The sequence below is a fragment of the Felis catus genome, chromosome B4 (assembly GCF_018350175.1).
Source record: "Felis catus isolate Fca126 chromosome B4, F.catus_Fca126_mat1.0, whole genome shotgun sequence".
NCBI classification, from domain to species: Eukaryota; Metazoa; Chordata; class Mammalia; order Carnivora; family Felidae; genus Felis; species Felis catus.
In genome coordinates, this window is record NC_058374.1 from 44,840,447 (window position 1) to 44,863,506 (window position 23,060).

General features: G+C 35.8%; 1 protein-coding gene across 3 annotated transcripts in view; it reads right to left on the minus strand.

Moving 5' to 3' along the window:
• Nucleotides 1-210: 210 nt before the first annotated feature.
• Nucleotides 211-23,060, minus strand: part of LOC111561475 (NKG2-A/NKG2-B type II integral membrane protein-like) — a 31,959-nt gene continuing 9,109 nt past the window's right edge. For 2 of the 3 annotated variants that reach the window (XM_045061367.1, XM_045061366.1), the window contains 2 exons: nt 21,244-21,347; nt 20,547-20,987 (listed from right to left, as the gene is read on the minus strand). In XM_045061367.1, coding sequence (XP_044917302.1) covers nt 20,867-20,987; nt 21,244-21,347 — 225 coding nt within the window. In that variant the 3' untranslated portion in view covers nt 20,547-20,866. Of the gene's footprint in view, nt 397-646; nt 751-20,546; nt 20,988-21,243; nt 21,348-23,060 lie in introns of those variants that run through there. The other variant, XM_045061368.1, reaches the window with a different exon arrangement.

Consider the following 23,060-nt stretch of genomic DNA (forward strand, 5'->3'; position numbering starts at 1 on the left):
TTTGGGCGATATATATGCATAGATGCGGATTCATCCTTGGTAAGAAATGAAACATTCTAGTGAGTGATGTTGATAATGGGAGAGGCCATGCACATGTGCAGACAGGGACAATCCAGGAAATCTCAGGAGCTTCTTCTTAATTTTGTTGTGAGCCTAAAATTACACTAAAAATATTATCTTAAAAATATGCAAAGAAGATAATCATACGGGTTTTGAAATAATGAGAGATGTATTCTTTATAAATGGTGAAATAACATTATACCAAAATGAGGTAACTAAAATGCCTGGTGCTTACAAACATATGGTCTTCTTACTGAGCAGGGTGCAAAATAAGTTTTTTCTGCAAGAAAATCGAAATATGGACAATTCTTGTCACTCTCTGAAGATGCTGACAACCTGAAATACAGAGAATTATATCTCATTAATCTTACCATAAGGTTGCTTATATCTCTTACTAGGTACCATAGTATTTTAATGAATAAACCATCCATTTTGACTCATATATCTCAATCTCCATATTTCTCATACCATTTTTCTCTGGAAAGACTTCAACTACTGTGTTTATCTGATTGTTCACACATTGCTGTTTTTGTTTCTAAGAACAATTCTTGTGAGGCATAAAATAAAAAGTTGTCAGGAGACTTACACTTCAGAAGAAAATGTTAAGGCTTTTGGCTGCACAGATGAACTATGATTTCTTCTCTGGGAGCCTCTAACCCATGTAGTATCAGAGAGTAAATTCAACAAAAACTATGAGAAAACAAAATTTATTGGGAGTCAAATACAAGCTCTTATACTCATTTGGATTCTGTAATAACACATAAAAGTTCATCCTTTCTTCCTTTGTAGACACTTTCAAATTATAATATAATGTTACACGGTGGACACAAAAGTATAAAATTATCTTAGTAAGACTAAGTGAAGAGGACAAGCTGACCGTGAAGACAATGTCAGAGTTTAGAAAATGAATCACAGGTTAGTAACTTATGAAATAGGTACATTGGAAAAAATCCTGGAGATTCAAGGCAGAAGCACATCCATCATCTTCTTGCCTAGGATGCTCAGTGTCTCCCCACCTGCCCATCCCTGACTCAGCGATCAAGAAGACTGAAATGTTACAACTGGGAGAAGCTGCAAAGAGCAAGCGTGTTGGTGCCATAGGTGGAGACTTGATCAGTAGTAATTAACATCAAAGGTAAAAGTCACAAGGTCATAAAAATAAGCAATAAGAATTTGGAAAACATTGAACAAAACTATCAGTAGACAGGCTTCAGTGGAGAAGATTCTGCCATAAATGTTTGGCAACAAAAAATAGTAAATCTAGGAAAAGTGATATACAATGCATGTTTACTGAAGTATATTTTTAAAAAGTGTCTCCCTAAAAAGTAAAAAAAAAAAAAATATGAAGAGAAATTTAAAAATGTTTTCCAACGAAAGGAAAGCATAGGTCAAGAGAAACGTCTGCTGGGATAAGTTGTTCCACGTATTAGAACAAAAGTAATTAAAAGTAATATTTAGGAGCACCTGGTTGGCTTAGTCAGTTGGGCATCCGATTTCAGCTCAGGTCATGATCTCACAGGCCTTGAGTTTGAGCCCCTCATCTGGCTCTGTGCTGACAGCTCAGAGCCTGGAGCCCGCTTCCCAGTCTGTGTCTTCCTCTCTCTCTGCTCCTCACCTGCTCATGCTCTGTCTCTCTCTCTCTCTCAAAAATAAATAAAAGCATTAACATTTTTTTAAATAATAAAAATAAAAGTCATATTTATAAATATATGAAAACTCTAAAGAAAACTTAGTTGAAATAATTGCATGAACATGTGATGGCAGCAATTTAGCAGGTAGGAAATATCAATAGAGAAATAAAACTATAGGAAGAAACCACAGAGAATCTCAGTGCATAAATCCATACCGGAAATGGAAAATCCACTCAAGTAGAAAAAAACTGATGAATTTGAAGGAGGAACAAAATTTACTTATACCTTAGGATGAGAGAGAAAAAAGAGAAGAATTTACACAATTCAGAGACTTTCAAAACAGTATCAGGAAAGCCAGTGTAAGTCTAAGTAGAATATGAGAAGAACCACAGAGGCAGAAAAAAACAGGACAACAATGTTAAGTCACGATGAGTGAACAGGTTACTAATATCATTTAAAATATTTATAGACACCAGAGACTTAGCAAACTGCTAAAAGAATGAGCACGTACAAATCCACGTCTCATGACACCATAATGAAATGACCAAAGAACACTGGCAAATACAGATGAAGAAATACTCTTGAGGGAAGAGAGTGGATTGTGAAGTGACTCAAGTCAGTGTGAAAGTCAGGGATGGCTGACACGTCTTCCACCTCCATCAGACTTACGCCACATTATCTAGGACAGAATCCATATCCCTGCCCTGCACACTAGTTCCGACTGGAACGGGACACAAGCAGCAAGATGAAGGAACAGAAAGACACAAACCCTATCCCCCAAAGAAACAATCCCTTAAAAATAACCAGACACAAACCCATGTGTATTCAGTCTAATCAGTTTTGATAAAGATGCCAGGACCATTCAATAGGGAGAGACAGAATCTTTACAAAAGGTGTTGGGAAACTGACTTCCCACATGCAGAAGAATGAAGCTGGATGTTTACATTTACACCGTATACTAAAATTAACTCCACCAAAACCAGACCACAAAGGAAAAGTTCATTGTAGACAAATGGGGTATATCAACCTAAACATTTCTGTGCACTAAAGGGCATGATCAAAGATGAGAAGAAATAGTGGAAAAAACACTTGCAAATCATATATCAAACAGGGAATCACATCTAAAATATATAATTAGTCTACAATTTAGTACCAACAACATCAAACACCAAAACACAATTAAAAAAATGGACAGAGAAATTAAAAAGACATATTTCCAAAGACAATGTATATTGTGAAAAATCATATGGAAAGATGCTAGTGATCAGAGAAATGCAAATCAAAATCATGATGAGTTATTACCTCATACTCTTTAGGATCAATTTTATATATAAAAAAAAAAGCTTGCGGTGCCTGGGTGGCTTAGTTGGTTAAGTTTCCAACTCTTGGTTTTGACTCAGGACATGATCTCACATTTGTGGGTTTGAGCCCCACGTGAGGCTCTGTGTTGACGATGCAGAGCCAGCTTCAGATGCTCTCCCTTCCCTCCCTCTCCACCTCCCCTGCTTGCTCTCTCTCTTTCTCTCTCACAACAAATAAATAACATTTTTTAAAAAAAGGGTCAGTGAAGAGGTCGACAAGGAAGAGACTACATACTGTTGTTGGGACTGTAAATCAGTCAGCCGTTATGAAGACATGTATGGAGCTTCCTCAAGAAATCGAAAATACAATTACCACATGAATCAGCAATCCCACATGTAGGAAACTGTCTAAAAGAATTGAAAGCAAGATCTCAAAGATAGATATACACCCATGCTCACTGCAGCATTATTCATTAGAGCCACGGGGCAGAAGCCACCCAAATGTCCACTGATGGATGAATGGAGAAAGAAAGCGTGGTATGCACATAACACTGTAATATTATTTAGTTGTAAATGGAAGGAAATCCTATCACTTGCTACAATATGCATGAAATTCCAGGACATTATGCTAAGTGAAATAAGCCAGTCATACACATGAAAAAAAAAAACTGTTTGATTCCACTTATAGAAAGTATCCAAAGTAGTAAAAGTGATGGAAACAAGTAGAATAGTGGTTGCTCAGGTTGAGGGGAAAGGGTTGAAGGAGAATTATTGTGCAGTGAGTTGAGTTCCAGTTTTACAAGGGGAGAGCTCTAGATATCCTTTGCAACAATGTGATAGTTAGCACTCCTAACTGAAACTGGGTGCTTCAACTGGTTACAATGGATGATCTAGTTAAACGCAATGTAAGATGTGCGAGAGTATAGGATTCCCGCTATATGACACTCTGGAAGAAACAAAATTCTGGAGACAGTAAATTGATCAGTGGTTGACAGGGTTTAGGGGGAAGGAAGGATGGATAGGGGGAGCACAGAGGATTTTGAAGGTCGGGAAACTATTCTGTATAACTCCATAATGTTTGATACATGTCACTATATACTTTTCCAAACGCATAAAATGCCCAACCTCAAGAGTAAGCTTTGAAGTAAACTATGGTCTTTCGCTAGTAAAGATGTGTCAATACAGGTGTATCAGTTGTAGCAAGTGAACCACCCCACTGAGGGCTTTTGAAAATGAGAGAGTCCATGGACTGCTCCTGCATTGACACATAGACAGTAGGGGAATATAGCATATATCGGTGCTATGTCTGAATTTTGCTATGAACCTAAAACTGATCTAAGACACTTGGCTATTTTTTTAAAATGGGTAGTGTGTTAAATTCTATGTTATAGGGTCATGGTATTTTCTGCAACAGCTTAAAAAATAAAATCAAAGTCAAACCCACAAAAAGAGGTGATCTTGACAAGGGCAGGAGAAAAACAACTCATTATATTTAAGTAAATAACAATATGATTAAAAGATGAGCTCTCACTGGAAAAATAGTGAAAAAAAAAAGAAAGAAAGAAACCCACTACCTGTGTGCGCGCACACACACACACACACACACACACACACACACAAACAAATAAACAAAAAACCAAAAAAAGCAAAAATACCTGTCAAACAGGAATTATACATTCAGAAAATAGTTTTTCAGAACACAAGATGCATAAAGACCCCACATCAGACACAAACATGAACAGAATTTTTTCTTACTACACCTGCCTTTCAACAATGTTCTTCAAGCTACAAGTAAAATGACACTAGATGGTGATGCATATCCGCAAGAAGGATTAGAGATCACCAGAAATGATAAATAGGTTGGTAAATGTTTAGATCTGCGTATGAATTTTCCTCTCTGAATTTCTTGAAAAGAGAAGATATTTGCAGCCATAATTATAACACTGTATGGTGGGATCTATACTACAAACCTTATATTTTTAGCATTTGTTGATGTGTGTGGTACAAAGTCTCCACGAATGCTTCCCTTCAGGTTTCCAATGTGAAAGCATGAAAGCAGAGAAGGTTAAGAGATGCATAGTTTGTGTTCAGAAACCAGTGCGAGCTGGCTTCAGTACAGCACTGTCAGAAGTACAGAAATCCCCTCTCTCTGACAGTAGGTTGTTCCTATGAAAACTTTCCTAGCTGAAATAGTGTATATTGAGGAAGCAAATAGCGTTAATTTACACGGAAAAATTGCTGAGCATCCCTGTTCCAAAAATTCACCACCACCCCCAAAACACAAAACACAAAAAATAACCTCCCTTAGGCTTTTCTGATACCTCAAGACAAGCCTTGTGAATGGAGAGGTACAGAAAATCAATTGAGATGAAGCACAGACACTCAAAAATACAGTTCACACCTACGCCTGATACTGATATACAGAGTGTACTGTTTTTGAGAAATGAACTTGACAGGAACAGTCTTGCTTCTTGGGCTGTGAGCTGCTTCTCTAACATTAAACTAGCCCTGAACACAATGAAAGAATTGCTATGGAGAATACATGGTAAAAGAAGGCATTTTGGATAATAAGGAAGAAACAAAGGACAAACGTAAGAATAAAATTCTTACCAGGTATAATGGACTTTCCTTCACCTCCTGTGTTTTCGAAATTGATATTTGAAGCAAAAGTATCAGTTGAAGCAAAGTTATAACATGCATGATTTAGGACACTTACAGTATAAATGGGACACGGTAATGGACCATAAAAGCAAGTAAGTCTCTACATTTTACTCGAACTGCTGTGGGTTGTGATAGACTGTGTAGACTGTGATCTATGAATATACAATCATCTATATAAAGATATATAATATCTATATTACTTATATCAAGGAGATTAGAGCACATCTGTATATATATATATATATATATATATATATATATACATATATATATATATAACTTTATGTATGTAAAGTTACTGATGAAGAAAAGACCGACTTTCCTATAAATTATGCTCCATCAATTAGGTAATGATATAGAAATATGCAACTTTCACTCTTATCTCACAGCCTCAGACATAAAGCATCACAAAAAATAAATTCTAACTGGATCATAAATCATAATGGAAAGTTAAAATATAAAGAAATAAAAAAAGGTAAATACAGGAAAATAATACAGGAAATTCTATTCATGAACTTTGGCTAACTTCTGAAATAGGTCCAATAATACTCATTGTAATGTACAAAACGCTAAGTAGGACCCTGGTAACATTACAATTCTGATCATTAAAAGACTCCAATAGGAGAGTGAAAATGCAGATGCAGGTATTTGCATCTTAAAAGCTCAAAAAAGAGCTCATGTCTAAAATATGACAAAGACTTCTGAGAAGTGAAAAGAAGACACCTTCCTGGAGACAAGAGGTGGGCAAGAGACTCAACCCAGCACTTCTCATTCTCACAAAAGAGAAGAGCCTTGAGATTTACAGCCCAAGAAAATGGTACTGTGAATAACCATCAGAACTTATTAATTAATTTTTCTGAGACTACTGATCACAGGACTTTTAGATCAAAGGCCTATTTGGTACAATGTATTTTACACAATAAAATTTAAAAAATGTAGGCATAAATTTTTATATTGAAATATACACATATCTATGACTATGCAATTGCATACTAATGCCTACAGAGAAATGTAGCATAATTATACATGAATACAATTATGTTATATTTATACATTATTATTTTATTACGAAAACCATACATTTATGTTACATAAATATATAATATGCACTATGTGTAATAAATGATTATAAATATGATATGTGGAGAAAGACATAGTAAAGACTTTTCCTAACATAATTATTCATAATACCCACATATGAAAAAGGAACTAAATTTCTGAGAATGGTTTTTAAAATCTCATATTTATATGAGAGCAGTGAATATTCACAAACTGTAGACAAGTGTGTTAATATAGATGGATTACAAGTAGTACCTGGGAGAGAAGGGAGACCCACAAAAAGTGCACCCTGAACGATTCCATTGATATACAGCCCCAAAATAAGCAGAGATATTTCATAAAAGGAAAATGGGCAGGCCTGATAAAGGCTCAAAACTTCAATCTCCTGATGTAATTTATAATTGTGTGATTCTAACTACATTGTAATCACTGTGCACAATCATATGCCTAGTTTCCTTGATGCGTTGTAAAATTAAATAGTAAAGTTAATTTCAGACAAAAGAGCATTTCTAGAAGCGCAGGATCCTATGAAAAGCAAGAACTGGAAATTATCAAATGTACATTCAAGGTATAAAACTATAAATAATGTGTCATAGAGTCAAACCATGGAATATTAAAGACTTTAAAAAATAAACTACAAATACATATAAAACTATGGATGAATTCTACAGGCATAATATTAATTGCAAGATGTTTCTTTTTATTTTTTAACATTTATTTATTTTTGAGATGCAGAGAGAGAACATGAGCAGGGGAGAATTAGAGAGAGAGGGAGACACAGAATCTGAAGCAGACTCCAGGCTCTGGGCTGTCAGCACAGAGCCCGCTGTGGGGCTCAAACTCCCGAAACTTGAGATCATGACCTTAGCCGAAGTCGGAGGTTTAATCCACTGATCCACTCAGGAGCCCCATTTAATGACAAGCTTTTAATAGAATCTGGAAACATCTGAAAACTTACCTTGTCCTCTTCATCATCATAGTAGAGCAGGTTGGAGTTGTTAGAAGCACAGGACATCAAACTCTCGTTCCATGATTTTCCCTCAGTGCTAATGTAATAGCAATTGTTGGAATACGTAAACCACTCTTTCAGACAATGACAACAGAGACACGCTGGAGAGAGATTATGAGATATTATCCAAAAAGCTTTGAATATTACAAAATGAAACTTTACATAGTGTATATGGATACTCATATGTGTACATAACATTTGTAGACCCTCACAAGACCCCATTTGTAAAATTAAAACAAAACACACACACACACACAAACACACACACTCAGAGATGAGTCAGGCTTTCATCCCCTAATTTATGTGCCCATATAAAGCAACCACAAAAACGTCCACCTCTGCATGTCCTGAGAATCACTTACACAACCGTCTTTATGGAATGATTTACCTTTTATCATGTTGTAGAAGGAGGAAATGTGAGGCAATTGTTAACAGCAGGTATGGTGATTTTGAATGAGTATTTCTCCATCAGTTTTGAAAGTTCATTAAGCGATTTTCTAATTCACTTTTTCCCAAAGAATCTGTTATCATCTTTGCCTTCTTGAAGATAGAGCTCAAAGAGACACGGAAGTAATAACAGAATTTGCAAGGGGTGTTGTACCTTTCCGGATCCTTGTTTCCAGGGACGTTTTGTTCTGCGCTGGTCCTTCAGTAGCTAGAACGTTAAAGCAATTCTCAAAAAACATAATATTCAATGAAATGAATAATAATAATTTGAGTTTCCTAGTTTAAAATTGGGTGTGCTATTTTACCAGAAAAATTGAATAAAGTAATGAACATAAGGGGGAAAACAATTCAAAAGCTTAAAGAACCAAACCTGACCATCTCTTACAATATTTGGTGTAAGCAATCTCAAGAATTAATGTGTATTTCACCATAAAGTCTCCTGTATGACTTGCCTTTGAGTCATTAAATCCAAATATGTGTTTAATTTTCCCTAAACTTATTCTGTTATTTCTACTTTAGATAAACTCTAAATAATCATTCCACATTTAGAGCACACATGCATTAAAATGAGACAATAAATTCAAAGTGTTACACACTATGTCGAGGAACTGATGATCAGTGAGGTGAAATAGTCCCTTTTAGTATTTCAAACACGTACTTACAGTGGATAACAGCTATTGTTACCACAGTGGACATCAAGAGGAGGCAGAGCATTCCCAAGATACCAGCAATGAGTTTCTCTGGACATGCAGGTGAGTAGTAGGAAGAGAAATGCAAACACTGAGAAAAGATGCCCGCAAACAATCATTTAGGAGATTTACAAACAAGAGAACTCACAATGCACAGGGAATCACATACAATAACCTGCACCTCAAACCCATCACTATCATTGGAATCTTCTCTCAGAATATACCAATGCCTTCAATTACAATACCATATTCCAACCTCCGGCTCTGGTCCTCACAAATGAAAACTATGTGAGATCACTTCCTACTCTTTCCCTACACCGAACTTCAAATCCTAAAACAGACATACTTGTCTGCATTACATGTTTTTTACCTTTGCAGGGAGAGTTCTTGCCATTCCCTTGACGGTCCCGAGAAGCATTTTGAAGATTCAATTCTGCATAGGCTATCTCCTCCTCAGTTACTGGAATGGAACTTTTCGTGCCCTTAGGTTGCACTTGCTGTCTTTTTGAGCCCTTAGCATGATGGAGTTCCGCATAAGTCACGCCTTGGTTGCTCATGTCTGCAGCTGAGTAGTGTCAGCTACAATGTGGATGAAACTGCCTTGAAGATCTTGATCAAGAGTGTGTGTCATGTGCTGACGACATTGTTAGTACAGTGACACCGGGTGGGGTGCAGGGTGAGGGAGACTCCTCATTTGCAGTTGAACAATAGAAAGTCTGGTACTAACTTGTGTGGAGATTGAAATAAGTGTTTCATGATAGAATAAGTGGATTTTTACAATAATAGCAGAATAGTATTGGTTGCAAAACATGTAAAGCACTAAATTAGTGAAGAAGAAAGGAGTTCATGAATAATAGTGTCCTCATTAAAGTAAGGTCAGATTCCACAGACATATTTCAACACTACTAGAATAACCAGATTAATTAAAGTGCTGTATTACAAAAAAATGTTGTATCAATTTTGACAACGTTTAAGCCCATTACTGGTTGAAAATTAGGTGCTCTAAGATTGGAGAATATTGTTTTCAGTACATATAGGAATTCCCTGTTGCAAACGACTTTTATTTGTGGCTTGAAACTGTGTTTCTAAAAAGTAATGCAGTGCTATCAAAGTGATATTTTATTTTGAACATCTGGGGAGTTCTGAGAATTGTTAAATTTTAGAAGAAATATTTCATATGTTGCAAAATGTTACAAGACACACTAAAATTGCCCAAAGCAGGAACAATAGTGAAAACAAAAGGCAACAAAGCATTTTTTAAAAGAGGACTTACCATCAGAAAGTGACAATTGACATAACGGCAAAGATATGAAAGCATAAAATGATAAATAAAAGGACAGATCATTTATGGAAGAACACAGTTGTTACAGACGTCTGGAAAGATCTACGATTTCAAAGGCAGTTAGGGTAACTCCAGTTGTTTAGTTGTACTAAAACTCACATAAATGTAATTTCAGACCTCAGTCAAGGAACTGTGCAGTCAGTGAACTCTGGAATTACTCCTGTCTCTCCAAGTACAAAGTATCAGCTTCAAAAATTATTTCGTGGGGCACCTGGGTGGCTCAGTCAACTGAGCAGTTGGTTGAGCGACCAACTTTCGCTCAGGTCATGATCTCATGGTTCGTGGGTTCGAACCCCACACGGGGCTCTGTGCTGACAGCTCATAGTCTGGAGCATGCTTGAGATCTGTGTCTCCCTCTCTCTGTCCCTCTCCTGCTCATTCTGTGTCCCTCTCTGTCTCTCCAAAATAAATAAACATGAAATATTAAAAAAAAATAAAAATTAAAAAGATTTATTTCATGTCTAGCTATCTAGTTTAGTAATCTAAAATAGGAATTAAAAGACGTACACTATAACGCATATAAAGCACTTAAACTCAATCTGAGTGGTCTAAGTTCTCAATAATGTGTTAGTGATTTTAATAATTTTTATGAAAACAATTTTGTTGTTTCCTTTTGAGAGAGAGAGAGACAGAGAGTAAGACAGACTGTGAGTGGGGGAGGTTTAGAGAGAGTAAGACACACAATCTGAAGCAGGCTCCAGGCTCCGTGCTGTAGCACGGAGTCTGAGGTAGGGCTTGAACACGGACCGTGAGATCATGACCCCCGCCGAATTTGGACGCCCAACCGACTGAGCCACCCAAGTGCCCATTTATCATTACTGATTCATAGCATTTACACCATGTAACAATTCATTACACAAGAGCGTCTTTCAGTATTGAATATCTTTCTTGGCCAAGTTTTGTTCAGTTTTATAAAAAGTCTTTGGATTGCATATAGTTAAGTTTAAACTAACATTTTTACACAAGGTACCTCATCTTGAATTTTATGAAGAATCAAAGTGCTTTCATTTATTGAAATAACTGTATCAGGAATTCCATTTCACCTTTATGGTATAATGGATTCATTTTAGGGATTTATTTTTAAAGACTGGACCAATGTCGAATAGATATAATATATTCTTGATGACAACTGATGACAAATCCAAATCATGTGTTCTTTGCCCTGATGCTTCTGTGATCTCACCTTAAATTATATTGATTTGCAAACCTATGCATAGGTATATGTATGTTCTTAATGACATCTCCACAGGCAAGAAATTGAATATTGTAAGACCTCTAATGTATCTCATAGTCATTCTTGTTTGTTACCCTGAATTGTTGGAATGCAGATTCCAATGTTCTCTGTGATTTCATTGTATATTAGCTGTGCCTCAGGTGCATCCCACCAGCATTTATAATCTCCCACTCACTGGGGTGACTACTAGAAAGGCAGGACTGTGTTGACACATACCTTCTGTTGGCCAGACAGTCATGCATCTTCCAGAGGGAACCAGGTTCCTCTCGTAACCAGACAGTATCTGTGGTCTTCACACCCTGCCGGCCCTGTGAGCGCTGAGAGTGAAGCAATAGTGGAAAAAGTAGATTTCTCATCAATGTGTCACTTCAAATTTGAACAGGAAATTCTTGCCCTTGGGCTATTTTGAAGACACTTTATCTCCTCACACACCTCCAGAATGTAGAGGCTGTGAGCTTGCAGTGTGGCATTTCCTTTGTCCTTCAGCAAACGCTTCTGACAAATTTTATGTTCCACAAGATGCCGGGGTCAGAGACTTAGCCACCCAGGCTGTTCACTTACTTCCATCTGAATGACAAACACTGAGGACTTAGGCCTTGTGTAAAATATCTTAGAAGTTTATGTTTTACTTTTAGGCAAATTTGCTACATCTAGATATTATGTGTTTCTTTTTCTTATGCCCTTGATATGTCATTTCCATTTCACTGAAAATATTCTAAAATCATCAACCCGTAGATGGGTGTTTAATTGTCTTTGACACTAAGGGTGAAAAATGACTACGTTTTCAATTTTTTAGCGACTGCCATAAAGACATCAATTTCTGAATGGATCTTCTCAAATTCTACCTTCATTTTTAACATATCTGCATTCCATTTGTATTATTTGTAAATAGGTTATTAAAGTTTTTGCTGGAAAAAATAAATGCCTGTGGGAAGGATAAAACATTGAATAATATTGAGCAATAGCACCATTCCAGAGATTTGAATGTTAAATAATTATCCATGCTATTTACTTATTCATTCTCCAATGGTAACTAGGTGTCTGTATTTAAATAGGAATATTTGTGATCAACAAACAAACAAACAAACAAAGCCTAAGTCTAACTCTGTAGGGGAAAATTAATGAGTGTTTAACAATTTCACTTAACTCAAAATATTGGTGTAGGGCAGAGAAACTACTTTTAAAAGTACTTTCAAAAGACAATTAAGTAACATGAACATCCAAGCAATAAAACTTTATATCTAAATTACCTACTGTGCATCACTGGAATTCTTTTCCTTTGTTTTCATTGTTGGATTTGATTTGGTAATAATTTTGGGCATATTCACGTGCATGTTTCCTTTGGTCTGTAGTTCTGTTTTGTTTTGTGTTTGGCAAAATGGGTTGACAATACTATTTTCATTTTCATGTGTATATTTTCCCAGATGTATAGCTGACATGTGATATCACATTAAGTTCAGGTGTAGACATAATGACTAATCATTTATACACATTATGCTATGATCATCATGATAAATCATCGTGATCACCCATCACCATACAACATTAATACAATGGTATGGACTCTATTCTCCATGTTGTAATTTACATCCCTGTGAATTATTTATTTTATAACGGAAAGTTTGTACCACCTACTTTCTTTTGTTTCTTTCAGCCATCCCTCGTCCCCACTCCCCTACAGAAATCACAAAGTTGGTCTCTCTGCATGTGAGTTTATTGTTTATTTGTTTCTTTTTGTTTTGACATCATAAGGTAAACATATGATATTTGCCTTTCTCTGTCTGACTCATCTCATTTAGCCTAAAACCCTCTAGATCCATCAACTGTGTCAAAAATAAGGAAAATGTTTGGAGAAACCTCCATCCTGTTGCCCATTGTGACGACACCACTTTAAATTGTCACCAACAGTGCCTAAGATTTCCTTTTCTCCACATGCACACCAGTATTTGTTATTTCATGTTTTTTTGGATTCAGACATGTGGGAGGTGCTATCTCATTGTGGTTTTGATTTATGTTTTCCTGATGATTAGTGATACTGAGCATCCTTTCACATGTCTGTTGGCGATCTGCATATCTTCTTTCAGGAAATACCTATTCAGGTCCTTGCTCCATTTTTTAATCACGTGTTTGCATTCCTTTTGTGTTAAGATGGAGGAATTCTTCATATATTTTGGATATTAACCCCTTGTCAGATGCATCATTTGCAAATATCATCTCCCATTCAGTAGGTAGCCTTTTTCTTTTATTGACCGTTTCCTTGGCTGGGGAAATGCCTTGTGGTTTGTCATAGTGTTTATTTTTCATTTTGCTGCCATTCTCTATGAAAACAGATCCAAAAGAATACCGATGAGAACGATCTCCATGAGTTTATTGCCTATGCTTTCTTTAGGAGTTATTGTTGCTGGCCTTACCCCTACCGCTTTAATTCATTTTAGGTTTCTTTTGGGTTTGGTATAAACAAGGAGTCCAGTTTGATTCTTTAACACATATTTTTCCAGTTTTATAAACACCATTTACTGAAGACTCTCTTTTTCCTTGTGCCCCATCTTGCCTTCTTGTCACATTTAATTGATCACAAAGATACACATTTATTTCTGGGCTTTTTCCTCCATTCCTTTGATCTATGTGTCTCTTGTTCTATACTGCTTGGATTGCTAAAGCTTTGTAGTAGACTTTGAAATATAAGAGAATGTTTCTTCCAGTTTTGTTCCTCTTTCTAATGATTGCTTTGGGTATTCAGAGTTTCTTGTGGTTCCATACAAATTTTCAGGTAATTTATTCTAGTTCTGTGAAAATTGCTATTGGTATTTCTTAAGGATTACATTGAATCTATAGGTCATTTTGCATAACTGGGATACTTTCACAATATTATATCTTCCATTCCATAAGCACAGTATATATCTTCCTATTTATTTATTTGTGTCATTCTCACATTTCTTCTAACATTAGCTTAAATTTTCAGCGTGTAAGAATTTCCCCTCCTTGGTTAAAATATCCTTTAATAATTGATTCTTATAATTGCAATTACAAATGGGATTGTTGTGATTTCTCTTTCTCACAGATTATTACTACTTTATAAAGTCGAAAAGATTTCTATATATTAATTTTGTTTCCTGCAACTTGACTGATTTCACCTATTAATTCTAACAGGTTACTTTGGTGTAGTGTCTCATTTTTTTTCTAGAAAATTAAGTCATCTGCCAATAGTGACTGTTTTGCATTTCCTTTATCAGCATGGATGTCTTTGATTGATTTTTCTTTTCAGATCTCTGTGTCTAGGACCTCCAGTACTGTGTTGAATAACGTGGTAAGTGTGGACTTCCTGGTCTTGATCCTGATCTGAAAGGAAAAGCTTTTGGCTTTTCCCTGTTGTCAATGACGTTAGTTGTGGGCTTGCAATATATGAACTTTATTATATGCAGGGAAATTCCTTCTCTACACACTCTGGGAAGTTTTTACTATCAATGGATTTTTAATTCTGTCAAGTGCTTTCTGTGCATCTCTTGAGACGACCACATGATTTTGATGTTTCAGTCAGTTAATGTGGTGTGACAGGTTGATGGATTTGCAGGTCTTGAAGCATCCTTGCATAAGTGGAATAAACCCATGCAATCATGGTGTTTGAACCTTTTCTTGTATTGTGGAATTCAGTTTGCTAATACTTGAGTGAGGATTGTTGCATGTTGATCAGGGATATTGGCGTATACTGTGGGGTGTGTGTGTGTGTGTGTGTGTGTGTGTGTGTGTGTGTGTTTGATTTCTCTGTTTGGTTTTGGTTTTGGGGTAACGCTGTCCATATGGAATGAATTTGGAAACTTTCCATTGTCTTCAGTTTTGAGACAAATTTAAGATGCAGAGGTGTCAACTCTCTTGAAAAGTTTTGTAGAATTAGGACGCCTGGGTAGCTCGATCAGTTGACTCTAATTCGTGATTTCAGCTCAGTTCATGATCCCAGGAAAAAGGGTTGGAGCCCCACGTCCGGCTCTGCACTGAGTGTGGAACCTGCTTGAGATCCTCTTTCTCAATCTCTCCTGTCCCTCTCCCTTTTCAAATGCTCTCTCTCTCTCCCCAAGATAAAAATAAATAACAATAAAATAAAATAAAACTAATGTTTTCTTGCTGTCGTTCTGCTGGCATGATTTCTACTACATTGTCTTCCAGGCAGATGATCCTTCTGCATCACCTAATCTGTTATTGATTCATTCTAATGTAGTCTTAATTTCCATCATTGTGCACTTCAGGTCTGTTTCTTTGGTTAAATTTTCCATTTCTTTGTTGAGGTTCTGTGTTCACCTACCCTTCTCTTGGGTTTGGTGAGCATGTGGATGATCATTACTTTGAACTGGTTATCAGGTAGATGGCTTATCTCCGTGTTATGTCCATCGTCTTCTGAGATTTTATTTTTTCTTTCATTTGGAACGTATTTCTCTATCTCCTCGTTTTGTTTGACTGCTTCTTTGTATATATAGGTAGGATTAATCCAAAGCATTCATCAATGATGCCAAATCATGTAAAATTCACTAATGTCTTCTGAAGTTGGAGGGACTTACATCTATTATTCCTGTACTTATACACATTTAAGTTTTAAATTAAACAATTTATATTGTCCTTTGTGACACGTAGACACATGGGTTCCTTCCCATTTTTGGTGTTTAACTTTAATGAAATCTATGCCTAGCAGTATAAAAAACACCACACGCAAAATGACTCAAAATAATCTGGGTAATTAGAGTTTACTTTTTATGCTATCAAGTATCTAACTATTTCTAATAATGGCAAACCAGGTGACCTAGGTGCGACGGATAAACTAGATATGAAAATATCTTTGGAATATGATGGCAAGGTGAATTAGTTTTCAAGGACTCTTTTTAAAATAACTTCATTTATTTTGAGGGTGAGAGAGGGAGAGAGAGAAAAGAGGGAGAAGCGGAGAGAGGGAGAGACAGAATCCCAAGCAGGCTCCATGCTGTCAGTGCAGAGCCTGATGTGATGTGAGGCTCAGTGTCATGAACCAAGAGATAATGAACTGAGCCAAAATCAGGAGTCAGACACTAAACCGACTGAGCCACCCAGGTGCCCCTAGAGATTTATCTCCAACTTTACACCCATTAATTACGAGAACACAAAATTTTAATATTAGTAAATTTGGGACAAGAGATTCTGGATACACAGCTCAGTCCTTTCTGCATTATGGGAGCCAAAGTAAGGAGCCCAATATGTACAATACCTATGCATATTCTCACAAGGTAGACACAGAGAAAAATATCAATTTGATCTTGATATCCCTGACTTCTGTGTGATTCTTTCTATTCTCAATTTATTCTTAATGATCATCTCCCTAATAATGTTCCATATTTATATATCTCCACTGGTGTTGGTGGACCCCCTAACCCAAGCTCATAAATAATTTCCATGGCTTCTTATGGGTATAAGTAATAATTTTTGCACTGTTTTATGCATGTATGTAGAAATGTAAAAAATGCTTTGGGAGAAAACTGGGAGGGGTTCTACATCAGAATGTATTTAGCAGTGTCTCTTATTTTTCTCCATTCTTTATGATAACAGTTGCATATGTGTGGATGGGATACTCCAACATTGGAAGGGAAAGGACATTTCAATCCCTTCTTCACCTTGGACCCTGTAGGATCTCCAAATCTACTAATCAAATAGGCTATCATGTCACAGCTGAAAATCCCTTTCAAAGTCTTCAAATCCAAAAGAGACAGTCTTTACATATGTCCAGACTTTGTGAGGGGACTGGGGTTCTTGGCCGATAAGGGAAACAACAGTAATTGCGACTTGATTTCAAACTATGAAACACATATATGGAAGAAATTACTCTAGTGTCCATACATGATGTGTTGAATTTCTCACCTTTTTTGATGAAGATTTCTTTCCTGTATATGGTCAAATTGGTTGTCAGATTACATTTCTGATGTCCTGCTATTTCACTGGGGGGAAGGAAGAAGACAGTTAGAGCACCAATTTTATTGGAAAATGGCCTTTATTGAATATTGGGAAAAGCAAAGTACAAAGAGATCACAGACAGGAAGAACTTAATGGCCTTAGGCTTTATTTCAAGGATCTATAGGCATCATATTGTTTATTTTTATTTATTCCTACATAAGTTGTTACAATTAAGGTCATCATGTCACAGCTGATGGCACAAAAGCATCAAGCTCTTAAGCCACAACGACTGAGATCTAGTGAACACACATGGGCCAAGAGGTACTGTTCAAATACTCTTCAAGTAACTCTGAATAAGATACGATTTCTTCCATAATTTCTAGCAGAGGAAACTGAGCCAGAGCAGTTACATAACTGAGCCCCAGGACTACAAGTGTGCACTTAGAAATTTCATGAAGTGACCGTGTTCACTGCCAATGTCCTTACTTTACACCTTTATGCTTATAGCTTATTTGTAAGTTGATCAAGGACCATGGTGAAAGCACCTATAGCATTATGTCTGTCACTGTAGAAAACTGCTTTAGGAGGATTTTCAGCACAGAAGAAAAAGACCCAGTTGGGAAGTTAAGGAAGTACTAAATTTTTAATCCGTTTCCCAATCCTTTACTTTTGCAAACATATCTTTTAGAAACTATCCATATTTTCTTTTACAAACTTATCTAAATCAAGCAATATAATAAAAGAAACATTCCTATGGCTATAATGGTAGATTAGATTATTTTCAGTGAATCTACATTTCTTCCCTCTGACAACGTTGAAAAGAGTATACTGTACAGACAACCACGAGAAGTTGGCCCATGTGACTTGTTTTCACAATATAATGTAAGGATGTGATCACTTGTTTTCACAATGTAATGTGAGTGGAAATGTGATAGCTCATGACTTCAGAGACCAGGCACTAAGAGACACAATTCTGCTAGCTGTTATCTCTGCTATAAAATCATAGACCAGGCAGCCCGGTCTTCTCAAAATGAAATCTATACAGGGATCTGAGCTGAACGTGTATGCAGTCCGGAGTAAGGTCCAGCCTTGATCAGCTATAACAAGTAGTCTGGAGTCAAGTCCAGCCTTGAGCAATTATAACATAGCCAAACCACAAACAGGTAAATGAAAAATTAATGTGTAATTTTCAATGTCATTGCAAACTTGGGTACTAAGAAACACAACATTAGTAATTAGTTACAGTTCCCATTAACAACTGTATTCAATTCATTTTGATTATTCATATAATTTTTCTAGAAGACTATGAGGATTATGTACAGAGAATATAAAGAATATTTCTATCTTCACAGATATAAATATATGTGAAATATGAATTTGGTTTGCAACTAATCAAGGTTAATCTCTTTCCCTCTTATAATTGAGTAAGGGTAGAAATATCTCTGAATCATCGTCAAATTACTCAAGTTTGTCTTGAATTCTGGCAACAGCTAAACATTTGATCGACACTGATTTCTGTACGTTTTAATTTTTTGTTTTCTCTATTATTGAACATTTTAGTTTTTTTGCCTCAAAGTATTTTTTAGCACGGTTGTAAAGACTGACAGAGGTGTGTGCATGAAAACATTAAAAAAATAAATCTTTTCCAAACTATTTGAACCCATGTAAGGAAAACAACAAATAAGACACCGGTTATTATCCAACTAGAAAGCAATCTCTACCTCAAAATGAGTTTAACCTTTGATAGTGTGGTACCAAGAGAGATTTGGAGAGTACACTTTGGTTCCATCATTGGAGGAAGTGGGCCGATCTGAATGGCTCTTATACAGCAACCCTGTGGTTGTTCTATGATAACCTCGAGGGGCCGTTCATTTAGTACTCTCAGCTCCAAGTCCACCCTCAGTGCCCTGTTCTCAGATAACAGTGGAAGATCCTATCCTTTTTCTCTCTGGTCATCTCACATGAAGTTGACTTTGGTCAGTAAAAGACAATGGAGAGCCAGTGCAGCAGAAAGGGCTCTTCTTCCTGGCTTCATGGTGTTTCTCAACTTTGGCCACCATGGCTTGGTTGCCAGGTGCAGTCTTGCAGGAAGTCACATGTATTCGTCCCACAGCAAGTTCTTAAAGGCAATGTGTCAGTTTCCTGTCTTCTGGTCTTCCCTCCTGGCGCTCTGACAGGGAGTTGTTCCTGTTTGCCAGTCAGAGCCTGAGATCCTTCCTCACCAAGTTCAGCCCGTGGAGTGTGGAGCTGATCTGTCCCAGGCCAATCCAGTGAGCCTGTCAGCCGTGAAGTTGTGTGTAGCCACATCATCTTCAATGACATCTGAATCCCATCTTCAGAGAGTAGATCTGGCTTCAGTGATCTGTGCTTTAATTCTAGGATATTCTTTGTAATTTTCTTTAACTAGTATCCTTTCCTTTTAGTAAGCTTTCTCTTATAAGTAGATAAATGTTTACTTCAAGTGTCCCCTTGTTTCTGTCTCCTGACTCATTTCTGACTGATAACCTCATCACCCTGGGTGGTTCAATCCTCATTTGAGGTCCTTTAAGGCTTAGGACAAATTAATTACTTGGAAATACAATGGAATTATTCACTTTGTTGAGAATTTTTACAATAATATTATGATTTGTAATATGTATATATTACAAATATATATATAATTAATATATATATAATTACAATTATATATTGTGTATATAATTATATAATTATATATACAATAATTATATAATAATTATATATAATTATTATAGAATATATATTTATTTATATAATTATATAATTATAAAATATATATTTATATAATTATATAAATAAATATAATTAATTATATAGATAAATAAATAATACAAATAAATTATATAAATAAATATATAATTATATAAATATATAATGGTAGACTAGATTATCAGGTGTAAAGTAAGGTAGGTATGTATATAATTTATAATTATATAAATATATAATTATAAAATATATATTTATTTATATATTAATAATTATAAAATAGATATTTATTTATATATTTATTTATATAAATATATATATAATTATATGTAATTATATATACAATTGTATATGTAATTATATATACAATTAAATATATATAATTATATATATATAATTAATGTTACTAAATAGCAAAAACTTAAGAAACAAATAATATATACCTCAGTATATATTTTTTACATTAATATAATTAAATGTGAGAAACAGTTGTATACCACAAAGAATGAAGCCTCAGGTACTGTTGGACTTTGGGTGATATATATGCATTGATACGGATTCATCCTTGATAACAAATGAAACGTTCTAGTGATGATGGTGATAATGGAAAACCCCATGCACGTGTGCAGACAGGGGCAATAGAGGGTTCTCTGGAACTTCCTCTTAGTTTTGTTGTGAATCTAAAATTACACTAAAAAACATTATCTTCTAATGTGCAACGAAAACAATTGTATGGCCGTTGAAGTAATGAGTGATGGATTCCTTATCAATGGTGAAACAGCATTATACCAAAATGAGGTAACTAAAATGCCTGGTGCTTACAAACATATCGTCTTCTTAATGAGCACGGTGCAAAATAAATTTTTTTTGTGTGAAAATCAATATATGGACAATTCTTGTCAATCTCTGAAGATACTGACAACCTGAAATACAGAGAATTAAATCTCATTAATCTTACCATAAGTTTACTTATATCTCTTACTATGTACCACAGTATTTTGAGGAATAAACCATCCATTTTGACTCATACTTATATATCTCCATCTCAAGATTTCCCATACCATTTTTCTCTGGAAAACCTTCCCCTACTGTGTTCATCCGACTGTTCACATATTGCTGTTTTTGTTTCTAAGAACAATTCTTGTGAGGCATAAAATAAAAAGCTATCATGTGACTTACACTTCGGAAGAAAATGTTAAGTCTTTTGGCTGCACAGATGAACTATGATGGCTTCTCTGGGAGCCTCTAATCCATGTACTAGCGCGGAGTAAATTCAACAAAAACTATGAGAAAATAAAATTTATTGGGAGTCAAATACAAGCTCTTATACTCATTTGAATTCCATAATAACACATAAAAGTTCATCCTTTCTTCCTTTGTAGACACTTTGAAATTATAATATAATGTCACACAGTGGACACAAAAGTATAAAATTAACCTAGTAGGACTAAGTGAAGAGGACAAACTGACCGTGAAAACAATTTCAGAGTTTAGAAAATGGATCACAGGTAATAACTTATGAAATACGTACATTGGAAAAAACCCTGGAGATTCAAGTCGGAAGCACATTTGTCATCTTCTTGCCTAGGATGGTCCCGTGTCTCCCCACCTGCCCACCCCTGGCTCAGTGATAAGAAGACTGAAGCTGTTACAACTGGGAGATACTGCAAAGAGCAAGGGTGCTGGTGCCACAGGGGGAGACCTGATCAGCGCTGGGGATGGGGATGGGTACCCATTGAATTTCAATTCCAAGTGCTGATATCGCTCGGTAATGATGAAGAAAACCCATACTTGTCTTGGTCGGAGGTTGAGGTGTTTGTGTCAAGCACTGTGACCCCCATAAATATAATGGAAAGATACTGGATGTGAGAAAGAAACAGAAGAGTTGACATTGGCTCTCCAACACTCTTAGCTTATGGAAAAAATAGACACACATGAAGAGGAGACCAAGAGGAGCCCAGGAGAAAGTAAGAGCACAAGGAGACTTGGGAACTGAGAGTAAAGGTCTGAACAGTCCCCTCCCGCATTCACACACAGGCACTGAGGTCACACTGCAGAACGTGGAAGCCGTAGTGACCTGCAGTGTTTGAACACATCCTTTCTTAAAAAAACAAACAAAAAAAACCACAACAAAAACAAAAAAAAAAGCTAGTAATTAACATCAAGTCTTCAAAGTCACAAGGTCATAAACGTAAGCCATAAGAACATGGAAAAATTGAAGAAAACTATCAGCAAACAGACTTCAGTAGAGAAGATGCTGCCATAAAGTTTTTACAACAAAAAAACAGAGTAAATCTAGGAGAAATGAAAGAGAATGCATATTTAATAAACTGTATTTTTAAAAATGTCTCCATAAAGAGTTAAAAAATGTGAAGGGAAATTGGAAAATATCTTCCAACAAAAGGAAAGCATATGTCAATAGACCTTCTAATGGGGTAATTGTTGCACATATTAGAAAAAAGCATTGAAAAGTCTTACTTATAAAGATATGTAAACTATACAGAAAACTTAGTTGAAATAATTACAGGAGCATGTGATGGCAGTAATTTAGCAAGTAGGCAATATCAATAAGAAATAAAACTCTATGAAGAAACCACAGAGAATCTGAGTGAACAAATACATACCGGAAATGGAAAATTCACTAAATTTTCTCTGCAGAAAATTTGGGATGTGGTAGAAAAGAACTGATAAAATTGTAGGAGTAACAAAATCTATTCATATTTTAGGATGAGACAGAAAAAAGAGAATTTTATATAAGAATTTACAGAATTCAGAGACTTTCAAAACAGTATCCAGAAAGCCAACTTAGGTCTAAGTAGAATATGAGAAGTACAACAGAGGTAGAAAATAAAATAGGACAACAATCTGAAGGCACAACGAATGAACAGCTTACTAACATCATTTAAAATATTTTAGACACCGGAGACATAGCAAACTGCTAACAGAAGGAGCACGTACAAATCCACGTCTCATGACATCATAATGAAAAGACCAAA